The sequence below is a fragment of the Nerophis ophidion genome, linkage group LG19 (genome assembly GCF_033978795.1).
Source record: "Nerophis ophidion isolate RoL-2023_Sa linkage group LG19, RoL_Noph_v1.0, whole genome shotgun sequence".
Lineage (NCBI taxonomy): Eukaryota > Metazoa > Chordata > Actinopteri > Syngnathiformes > Syngnathidae > Nerophis > Nerophis ophidion.
Window position 1 is genome coordinate 35,917,125 of NC_084629.1, and position 12,303 is coordinate 35,929,427.

Here is a 12,303-nt window from a genome sequence, read left to right on the forward strand (position 1 = left end):
AATGATTTGTGCAGTCCTTTGAGACATTTGTGATTTGGGGCTATATAAATAAACATTGATTGATTGATTTATTCGATATTTATGTATATACATATATGTATAGTATGTATATATCCAATGATAATTGGGCTAACTTCATACATTGTGACAGGTAGTCGTGGCCCAGCGGTTAACAACGTATACATGAAATCACTAATTTGTTTATATAACCCTTAAATGACGAGTGTCTCGAAGGGCTGCACAAAACCACGACCAGGCAAGGAAAAACTCCAAAAGTACAAGCTGGGGAATGAAAAGAGAAGAAATTTTGGGAAAGTGTGGGGCCGAGTCCATAAATCATTCAAGTCCAGTCCAACAAGAACATTCCAATAAAAAATATTCAGTGTGTGATCTCAAGAACACTATTTTTTTATTATTAAATGTACTTCTTCTTTCGATTTTGACAGAAACAAATGCATGTTATCCAAAAATGGTTCAATCTGTCAACTTAAAAAGTATCTAATGTTGCAACGATTATTGTTATTATTTTTCATTATTTAAAAAAAATATTGATAAGAAGTTTTTGTTCCTCCAAAAACAGTGGCAAAAATAGCAAGAATAGCTTGTTAATAATCTCTGTGAATACTAATAAAGTGCTATAATTCATACATAAAACATCTAAATGACTTAGTTTGGAGTAGAATTGATCATTTGTGGTCACCAGGCTAGCCGTGTCTGTCATTTGACTTGTTTTTAAGTTCCTCCTTCCTTAAGGCCCAGAACCGCGTCATAGATCTTGCCCGTGAGTCGATACTGGACCTGGCTGAAACCGGCGGCAGTCAGCAGGGCGCTGTACTGGGCCCCTGTGCGCTCCCGGCCCTCGGTTTGCACCAGCATGTTCAGGGAGTAGAGCTGCGCCGTGAGCGGGCCGGCGCCGTCCTCGCGCAGCAACGCCTCCACCAGCAGAACGGCGCCACCTGTGGAGGAATACACAGGTGAGCGGCTAGCACCCGAGAGAGGTCCAGGTCCCCACATTGTCAGATTTGTTTGTGCTGTGAAATGTTTTTGTAGAATGTTTTTGTACTTTCTGAAGTTGTCTTTATTTTTAAGTCATCGTGCCGAGATTTTACCAGTCCGGCCCACTTGGGAGTAGATTTTTCCCGATGTGGCCCCTGATCTAAAATGATTTTCACCCCCCTGTTCCAGCCTATAGCGTGTGCATCATTATTTAAGCCACACACACCAAAAAATGAGAAGAAAAATATATTATTTTCTACATTTAAATGTCCTCGTCTTGAGGACTGTGACGCTCTCAGTCTTCTGCCGTCACATTACACAGGTGAGCAGCTAGCACCCAAGTGAGGTCCAGGTCCCCACATTGTCAAAATTGTTTGTGCATTGAAATGTTTTTGTAGAATTTCTTTGTACTTTCTGAAGTTGTCTTTTTTTTTAAGTTATCGTGCCGAGATTTTACCAGTACGGCCCACTTGGGAGTAGATTTTTCCCGATGTGGCCCCCAATCTAAAATGAGTTTGACACCCCTGTTACAGACGATAGCGAGTGCACCTTTATTTAAGCCGCACCCACCAAAAAATTAGAAGAAAAATAAATTTTTCCACATTTAATTGACCCGGTCTTGAGGATTGTGACGCTCTCAGACTCCTGCCGTCACATTACACAGGTGAGCAGCTAGCACCCGAGTGAGGTCCAGGTCCCTACATTGTCAAAATTGCTTGTGCTGTGAAATGTTTTTGTTGAATTTATTTGTACTTTCTGAAGTTGTCTTTATTTTTAAGTCATCGTGCCGTGATATTACCGGTCCGGCCCACTTGGGAGTACATTTTTCCGCATGTGGCCCCTGATCTAAAATGAGTTTGAAACCCCTGTTCCAGACGATAGCGAGTGCACCTTTATTTAAGCCGCACCCACCAAAAATGAGAAGAAAAATATATTTTTTTCTACATTTAAATGTCCTCGTCTTGATGATTGTGACGGTCTCCGACTCCTGCCGTCACATTACACAGGTGAGTAGCTAGCACCCGAGTGAGGTCCAGGTCCCCACATTGTCAAAAATGTTTGTGCTGTGAAATGCTTTTGTACTTTTTGAACAATCTGAAGTTGTCTTTATTTTTAAGTTATTGTGCCGTGATTTTACCAGTCCGGCCCACTTGGGAGTACATTTTTCCGCATGTGGCCCCCGATCTAAAAATGAGTTTTACACCCCTGTTCCAGACGATAGCGAGTGCACCTTTATTTAAGCCGCATCCACCAAAAAATTAGAAGAAAAATATATTTTTCTACATTTAATGGTCCCGGTCTTGAGGATTGTGATGCTCTCAGACTCCTGCCGTCACATTACACAGGTGAGCAGCTAGCACCCGAGTGAGGTCCAGGTCCCCACATTGTCAGAATTGTTTGTGCTGTGAAATGTTTTTGTAGAATTTTTTTGTACTTTCTGAAGTTGCCATTGTTTTTAAGTTATCGTGCCGAAATTTTACCAGTCCGGCCCACTTGGGAGTAGACTTTTCCCGATGTGGCCCCTGATCTAAAATGATTTTCACCCCCCTGTTCCAGACTATAGCGTGTGCACCATTATTTAAGCCACACCCACCAAAAAAATTTGAAGAAAAATATATTTTTCCACATTTGATTGTACCGGTCTTGAGGATTGTGACGCTCTCAGACTCCTGCCGTCACATTACACAGGTGAGCAGCTAGCACCCAAGTGAGGTCCAGGTCCCCACATTGTCAAAATTTTTTGTGCTGTGAAATGTTTTTGTAGAATTTCTTTGTACTTTCTGAAGTTGTCTTTGTTTTTAAGTTATCGTGGCGAGATTTTACCAGTACGGCCCACTTGGGAGTAGATCTTTCCTGATGTGGCCCCTGATCTAAAATGATTTTCACCCCTCTGTTCCAGACTATAGCGTGTGCACCATTATTTAAGCCGCACCCACCCAAAAAATTTGAAGAAAAATATATTTTTCCACATTTGATTGTACCGGTCTTGAGGATTGTGACGCTCTCAGACTCCTGCCGTCATATTGCACAGGTGAGCAACCAGCACCCGAGTGAGGTCCAGGTCCCCACATTGTCAAAATTGATTGTGCTGTTAAATGTTTTTGTTGAATTTATTTGTACTTTCTGAAGTTGTCTTTATTTTTAAGTCATCGTGCCGTGATTTTACCGGTCCGGCCCACTTGGGAGTAGATTTTTCCCGATGTGGCCCCGATCTAAAATGAGTTTGACACACCTGTTCCAGACTATAGTGTGTGCACCATTATTTAAGCCGCACCCACCAAAAATGAGAAGAAAAATATATTTTTTTCTACATTTAAATGTCCTCGTCTTGAGGATTATGACGCTCTCAGACTCCTGCCGTCACATTACACAGGTGAGCAGCTAGCACCCAAGTGAGGTCCAGGTCCCCACATTGTAAAAATTGTTTGTGCTGTGAAATTTTTTTGTACTTTTTGAACAATCTAAAGTTGTTTTTATTTTTAAGTTATCTAACCGTGATTTTACCAGTCTGGCCCACTTGGGAGTACATTTTTCTGCAAGTGGCCCCCAATCTAAAATGAGTTTAAACCCCTGTTCCAGACGATAGCGAGTGCACCTTTATTTAAGCCGCACCCACCAAAATATTAGAAGAAAAATATATTTTTCCACATTTAAATGTGCCGGTCTTGAGGATTATGACGCTCTCAGACTCCTGCCGTCACATTACACAGGTGAGCAGCTAGCACCCGAGTCAAGTCCAGGTCCCTACATTGTCAAACTTGTTTGTGCTGTGAAACCTTTTTGTTGATTTTTTTTGTACTTTCTGAAGTTGTCTTTATTTTTAAGTCATAGTGCCGTGATTTTACCGGTCCGGCCCACTTGGGAGTACATTTTCCCGCATGTGGCCCCCGATCTAAAATGAGTTTGAAACCCCTGTTCCAGACGATAGCGAGTGCACCTTTATTTAAGCCGCACCCACCAAAAATGAGAAGAAAAATATATTTTTTTCTACATTTAAATGTCCCGGTCTTGTGGATTGTGACGCTCTCAGACTCCTGCCGTCACATTACACAGGTGAGCAGCTAGCACCCGAGTGAGGTCCAGGTCCCCACATTGTCAAAATTGTTTGTGCTGTGAAATGCTTTTGTACTTTTTGAACAATCTGAAGTTGTCTTTATTTTTAAGTTATTGTGCCGTGATTTTACCAGTCCGGCCCACTTGGGAGTACATTTTTCCGCATGTGGACCCCGATCTAAAAATGAGTTTGACACACCTGTTCCAGACTATAGTGTGTGCACCATTATTTAAGCCGCACCCACCAAAAATGAGAAGAAAAATATATTTTTTTCTACATTTAAATGTCCTCGTGTTGAGGATTATGACGCTCTCAGACTCCTGCCGTCACATTACACAGGTGAGCAACCAGCACCCGAGTGAGGTCCAGGTCCCCACATTGTAAAAATTGTTTGTGCTGTGAAATTTTTTTGTACTTTTTGAACAATCTAAAGTTGTTTTTATTTTTAAGTTATGTAACCGTGATTTTACCAGTCTGGCCCCACTTGGGAGTACATTTTTCTGCAAGTGGCCCCCGATCTAAAATGAGTTTAAACCCCTGTTCCAGACGATAGCGAGTGCACCTTTATTTAAGCCGCACCCACCAAAATATTAGAAGAAAAATATATTTTTCCACATTTAAATGTGCCGGTCTTGAGGATTGTGACGCTCTCAGACTCCTGCCGTCACATTACACAGGTGAGCAGCTAGCACCCGAGTGAGGTCCAGGTCCCCACATTGTCAAACTTGTTTGTGCTGTGAAACCTTTTTGTTGATTTTTTTTGTACTTTCTGAAGTTGTCTTTATTTTTAAGTCATAGTGCCGTGATTTTACCGGTCCGGCCCACTTGGGAGTACATTTTTCCGCATGTGGCCCCCGATCTAAAATGAGTTTGAAACCCCTGTTCCAGACGATAGCGAGTGCACCTTTATTTAAGCCACACACACCAAAAATGAGAAGAAAAATATATTTTTTTCTACATTTAAATGTCCCGGTCTTGAGGATTGTGACGCTCTCAGACTCCTGCCGTCACATTACACAGGTGAGCAGCTAGCACCCGAGTGAGGTCCAGGTCCCCACATTGTCAAAATTGTTTGTGCTGTGAAATCTTTTTGTTGAAATTTTTTGTACTTTCTGAAGTTGTCTTTATTTTTAAGTCATAGTGCCGTGATTTTACCAGTCCGGCCCACTTGGGAGTACATTTTTCCGCATGTGGCCCCCTATCTAAAATTAGTTTGACACCCCTGTTCCAGACGATAGCGAGTGCACCTTTATTTAAGCCGCACCTACCAAAAATGAGAAGAGAAATATATTTTTCCACATTTAAATGTCCTCGTCTTGAGGATTGTGACACTTTCAGACTCCTGCCGTCACATTACACAGGTGAGCAGCTAGCACCCGAGTGAGGTCCAGGTCCCCACATTCTCAGAATTGTTTGCGCTGTGAAATTTTTTTGTAGAATTTCTTTTTACTTTTTGAAGTTGTTTTTATTTTTCAGTTATCGTGCCGTGATTTTACCGGTCCGGCCCACTTGGGAGTAGATTTTTCCCGATGTGGCCCCTGATCTAAAATGAGTTTGACACCCCTGTTCCCAGACTATAGCGAAATATAAATACAGTCTATATACCATGAATAGAGCATCATTCAGATGTGAATAATGCTATTATTTGAATAATTACATTATTATATTATATTATTTCCTCTTAGGTCTCAGTGCTGGTCTTACAAAATATTTCAAAAGTCTTGTTTCTTTGTAGAAATGTGTAGAACCGATCAGAAGTAAAGAAAGTGCTGCAGGTGGCTATTGAATGTGTCTCCTCAGATGAAGATGTCATTTGTTGTGCCGACCCGGGATCCGATTAAGGTCTCTTGCCCAGAAGGGTTTGAACGATCGAGATCCTGGAGCTGTAATTCATTTCACCAGTGATGGATGTTCACACCTTGGGCCAGACGGTTTTTGGTCTCGTGCCAAGGACCTCAGACTCCCACCCAGCTTGAAAACCCCAGAGACTCTGACCCACCTGCTCGGCAGGCCCCGTGGACTCTCCTCAGCAGTTGGAGGCACCGCTCATCCGTCCAGTCATGGAGGATCCTGGCCAGGATGTAGAGGTCCGCCTCCTGCAGGGGGTCCTTGAAGAAGTCACCTGAAAAGACACAAAGTGTGGTTTTCTTCATCTGATGCCACCTGGGATGGGTCCCCTGGACTACAAATCAGGAAGGGATGGAAAAGAAAAATAAACAAAAAATGGAGAGCCTGGCCCCCGGCAAAATTAGTCCAGCCCACTGTGGCCCTTGGTCTAGCCCTGAGATCGGTAGGTTGTGAGTTCAAACCCCGGCCCGAGTCATACCAATGACTATAAAAACGAGACCCATTATCTCCCTGCTTGGCACTCAGCATCAAGGGTGGGAATTGGGGGTTAAATCACCCAAAAATTATTCCCGGGCGTGGCCACCGCTGCTCCTCACTGCTCCCCTCACCTCCCAGAGTGGTGATCAAAGGGTGATATGCAGAGAATAATTTCGCCATCATTAGTTCCTTTAACTTTACCTTAATTTGATACAGGTGTGTCCATACTTTTACCCGCTGTTCTACCAACTCCTCACAAGTGATCAGAAACCCCCCGGAAAATCCTTCATTTTAACAAGCATATTGCAACAATAGTAAACATTTTAAAAAGTAAAATCCGCATCGGGAAGGAGGAGCTGAAAAGAAAAGAGGGGGTGTGCGTGAACAAGAAGTAGTCTTCTTTCCCGCTGTGAAATAAGTCAGCTTTGGCATAATTTTTCCCGGATAAGTCTGTTCTCATCGCAACTAAAAACTTGCTGTGGTATGGAACCGGCTTCCTCAAAGTCTTTTATAGGAGCAAGCACAGCTGATTAGCTGATTGGAGAGATAAACAGACTTCTGTTTTGTTTAGCCAGCCGTTTTACTGCCATGTTACAGACACCGTTTGGCAACAATTAAGGTATGTAATTAAACATGAACAAAATATTTCTGTGCAAATAACTCATTTCACAACGTATGCACGATATTGCCAAAAGTATCTGGCCAACAATAAAAAGAAATGAGAATCAGGTGTCCTAATCACTTGGCCCGGTGTATAAAATCCAGCACTTAGGCATGGAGACTGTTTCTACAAACGTTTGTGAAAGAATGGGCCGCTCTCAGTGATTTCCAGCGTGGATCTGTCACAGGATGCCACCTGTGCAACAAATCCAGTCGTGAAATTTCCTCGCTCCTAAATATTCCAAAGTCAACTTTATTATAAGAAAAGTGAAATTTGGGAACAACAGCAACTCAGCCACCAAGTGGTCGGCCACGTAAACTGACAGAGAGGGGTCAGTGGATACTGAACCGCATAGTGCAAAGACTTTCTGCACAGTCAGTTTGTTTCAACAGTACAGTACGCAGAGAGCTTCATGGAATGGGTTTCCATGGCCGAGCAGCTGGATCTAAGCCATACAGCACCGAGTCCGATGCAAAGCTTGGGATGCAGTGGTGTAAAGCACGTCGCCACTGGACTCTAGAGCAGTGGAGACGCCTTCTCTGGACTGATGAATCACACTTTTCCATCTGGCAATCTGATGGAAGAGTCTGGGTTTGGAGGTTGGCAGGAGAACACAACATTTCGGACTGCATTGTGCCGAGTGTGAAATTTGGTGGAGGAAGAGTTATGGTGTGGGGTTGTTTTAGTTCCAGTGAAAGGAACTTTGAATGCTCCAGGATAGCAAAACATTTTGGACAATTCCCTGCTCCCAACCTTGTGGGAACAGTTTGTTGCGGGCCGCTTCCTCTTCCAACATGACTGTGCACCTGTGCACAAAGCAAGGTCCATAAGACATGTATGACAGAGTCTGGTGTGGATGAACTTGACTGGCCTGCACAGAGTCCTGACCTGGACCCGATAAAACACCTTTGGGATGATTTAGAACGGCAACTGAGAGCCAGGCCTTCTCAGTGTGTGACCTCACCAATGCGCTTTTGGAAGATCAGTGTAAAATTCCTATCAACACACCACGCAACCTTGTGGACAGCCTTCCCAGAAGAGTTGAAAGGTGCAAAAGGTGGACCGACGTCATATCGAACCCTATGGGTTAGGAATGGGATGACACTTCAAGTTCATATGTGAGTCGAGGCATGTGGTTTATAATCTGCTGGATCTAATATATGGAAAACTATTTGTTTACAAAATTTTAGTGGGTGTGGCTTGGCGCTCTATAGTCCAGAAAAAGATGGCAGTTTTTAAGAGTCAACATTTCAAATTTGATCTGTACACTTATTCCGCTCTTTTTAGTTTGCAATGGTATTTTTAAACTGTGAAGTGAAGTGAAGTGAATTATATTTATATAGCGCTTTTCTCTAGTGACTCAAAGCGCTTTACATAGTGAAACCCAATATCTAAGTTACATTCAAACCAGTGTGGGTGTCCCTGGGAGCAGGTGGGTAAAGTGTCTTGCCCAAGGACACAACGGCAGTGACTAGGATGGCGGAAGCGGGAATCGAACCTGCAACCCTCAAGTTGCTGGCACGGCCGCTCTACCAACCGAGCTAAACCGCCCCTGTGTGGACTCACCTTCGATGAAGCTTATCCTGCAGTCGGCCTCCTTGACAAAGTGCTCCCTGGAGGTCTGCACCACCTTGGGCAAGTCAAAGATGGTCACCGTGCACTCCGGGTAAGCCGCCGTGCAGCGCTTGGCCAACGCCCCGCTGCAGCCTTGGGAGAGACGGCAAAGACACACGCGGGCCTCGTTAGGGGCGCTCACAAATAAGTCCGGAGCGCGGCCATTATTTTTGATGATCGCATGATTTGTACTCGGCATTACGGACACGCTTGGTTTCATACGCGGGAACAAAGCGGACGGAAATGAAGCGAATGTGGGGCGCCGCAGAGACAGATGCGTCATACTCCCGAGTAGCGACGCTATGCTGGGAACCTTTTTCTCAATCTTTTTTGAGCCAAGGAACACTTGAAAAAATCTGCAGTCACACCACCAGCAGAAAACATAAAAAAATTAAACTCAACAACCCTCGCAATAGGACTTTAAAGCATAACCAAGCATGCAACACTATAGCTCTTGTCTCAAAGGAGGTGTACTGTCACATCACGCTCTGACTTATTTGGACTTTTATTTTGGTATTTTCCTGTGTGTAGTGTTTTAGTTCTTGTCTTCCTCGAATGGCCTTGATGCAACAACAGGAGCAGGCTGTTCTGAAAACACTCCCCCACCCCAAGGACTCCTCAATTAATGACGTTTTTGACCTCCCTCCCTTCCTCAACGGCACCCGTAGTCAAAGTTTTGTTCGTATGCAGAATGGCCCCAGGCCTACGGACACTACATCAACACACCCAAAACAATGGGCATGTAGACACACACATTCCCCGCCTTCAGCACCACTTGATTCCCCTTCGGAGTGATGGACGGCTGGCAGTGCTTCATAGCAGCAGTCGACCTCCAGGGCTCTTCCTTAGGAACCCAGTCTCGGTTGTATTTTTTTACCCATCTTTTCCCCCAGCGTTTTACATTTTCCCCCAGCTTTTACGGGGCGCGTAGTGGCAACCCATTGGCGTTCCTATTCTGTAACCCGCTGAAAACATAGTTTTGTTGTACTTGTTGCATTGACAATAAAGACCGAACCTATTCTATCTCACCCTATTTTGGTGGCTGTTCCTGTTTTGTTATTGTTTTGTCTTCGTTTGAGCGCTACACCCACAACTGCTTTGTTTCAGCAATCCAGGCTATTTAAGTTGTTTTTATCCTTCTTTGTGTGGACATTGTTGATTGTCACGTCATGTTCGGATGTACTTTGTGGACGCCGTCTCTGCTCCACTGTAAGTCTTTGCTGTTGTCAAGCATTCCGTTTTTGTTTACTTTGCAGTAAGGTTGTACGGTATACCGGTACTAGTATAGTATTGTGGTACTGATGAATTAAAAACCGTACTATAGTCTGTGTAAAACGTACTGATTTTTTTAACGGGCATGATGGCGACAAATAAAGTCAGTTTCTTACAATAGCATTATCACTGGAGGACAAGGACTACAATAGCTGACCGGCGTCAAAATGTAAACAAATGCCATGAGTGGATCTACACCTGACATCCACTGTAATGATACCAAGTACAAGAACGTATATAGATGATACTACTATGATTACATCGATATTTTCTTATCGTCGCAAAATCTTTTTTCCATTTTTTTTTTAATTTAAATTATCTTTATACAGTCATGAAATACGTCCTTGGACAAATGAGGACTTTGAATATGACCAACGCATAATCCTTTAAATCTCTGGATTGATGAAGTAATGTGCTGTTCATACTTACTGGGGACCCTGGGGAAAAAGAGTTAATATGGTTCATGGGGACCAAATTTCAATAATTTTGCATCATTCAAACAAATTTGTACGTGACTGCTGAGGACCATTTAACATTTAGGCATCTTCAGAATGGAACGGACTATCATTTAAAAAGGTTACCTGATTTTTGGTCCCCATACCGTAAGAGGTCCCATAAAGGTGTAAACAGAGCGATGTCCCCATTAAGTCGGAACACACACACATTATTGTATCTACTCACTCTTACTCATGCGAGGAGTAAGAGTGGACAACAATGTGTGTGCCCAACACACACACAAAAATTGAACTTTTCAGTTTTCAATCCCTGAGCGAAATACAACGCTTTAGAAGTTACTAGCTTTTTGTATTCGTTTTGCTCGAAGAGATAAACACAATGATCTCTCCCTGTTTCTTATTCACACACACACACACACCGGTTATCATTTGGAATGGGGACTAAATTGTCGATCATGACTTGTGGGGACCACCCTTTCTACAGGTTGTGGAGGCATAAAAAAAGGGGGGTAAAATGGCCACTGCCCAGTTAGCTGATACATATTCTTTAAATCTCTGTATTGATGAAGTAATGTGCTGTTCGTACTTAGTGGGGACCCTGGGGAAAAGGAGTTAATATGGTTCATGGGGACCAAATTTCAATCATTTTGCATAATTCACACAAATTTGTACGTAACTACTGAGGACCATTTAACATTTAGGCATCTTCAGAATGAATCTGACTATCATTTAAAAAGGTTACCTGATTTTTGGTCCCCATACCGTCAGAGGTCCCCTAAAGGTGTAAACAGAGCGATGTCCCCATTAAGTCGGAACACACACACATTATTGTATCTACTCACTCTTACTCATGCGAGGAGTAAGACTGGACAACAATGTTAGTGTCCAACACACACACAAAAAGTGTACTTTCAGTTTCAATCCCTGCACCATTGAGCGAAATACAACGCTTTAGAAGTTACTAGCTTATTGTATTCGTTTTGATCGAAGAGATAAACACAATTATCTCTCCCTGTTTCTTATCCACACACACACACACACTTGGAATGGGGACTAAATTGTCGATCATGACTTGTGGGGACCACCCTTTCTACAGGTTGTGGAGGCATAAAAAAAAGGGGGGTAAAATGTCCACTGCCCAGTTAGCTCATACTCGTCTTTAAATCTCTGGATTGATGAAGTAATGTGCTGTTTATACTTACTGGGGACCCTGGGGAAAAAAAGTTAATATGGTTCATGGGACCAAATTTCAATCATTTTGCATCATTCAAACAAATTTGTACGTGACTACTGAGGACCATTTAACATTTAGGCATCTTCAGAATGAATCTGACTATCATTTAAAAAGGTTACCTGATTTTTGGTCCCCATACCGTCAGAGGCCCCCTAAAGGTGTAAACAGAGCGATGTCCCCATTAAGTCAGAACACACACACATTATTGTATCTACTCACTCTTACTCATGCGAGGAGTAAGAGTGAACAACAATGTGTGTGCCCAACACACACACAAAAAGTTAACTTTCAGTTTCAATCCCTGCACCATTGAGCGAAATACAACGCTTTAGAAGTTACTAGCTTTTTGTATTCGTTTTGCTCGAAGAGATAAACACAATGATCTCACCCTGTTTCTTATCCACACACACAGGTTATCATTTGGAATAGGGACCAAATGGTCGATCATGACTTGTGGGGACCACCCTTTCTACAGGTTGTGGAGGCATTAAAAAAATTAGGTAAAATGGCCACTGCCCAGTTAGCTGATACTCGTCTTTAAATCTCTGGATTGATGAAGTAATGTGCTGTTCATACTTACTGGGGACCCTGGGGAAAAGGAGGTAATATGGATCATGGGGACCAAATTTCAATCATTTGCATAATTCACACACATTTGTACGTGACTACTGAGGACTATTTAACATTTAGG

At 43.0% G+C, this 12,303-nt stretch overlaps 1 protein-coding gene across 1 annotated transcript in view; it reads right to left on the reverse strand.

Annotated features, from left to right (window-relative positions):
- Window positions 1-362: 362 nt before the first annotated feature.
- Window positions 363-12,303, reverse strand: part of asmt (acetylserotonin O-methyltransferase) — an 80,593-nt gene continuing 68,652 nt past the window's right edge. Inside the window, exons 6-8 of the mRNA XM_061879906.1 lie at window positions 8,604-8,744; window positions 6,051-6,173; window positions 363-956 (exon numbers count right to left, since the gene is read on the reverse strand). Coding sequence (XP_061735890.1) covers window positions 733-956; window positions 6,051-6,173; window positions 8,604-8,744 — 488 coding nt within the window. The 3' untranslated portion in view covers window positions 363-732. The remainder of the gene's footprint in view (window positions 957-6,050; window positions 6,174-8,603; window positions 8,745-12,303) is intronic.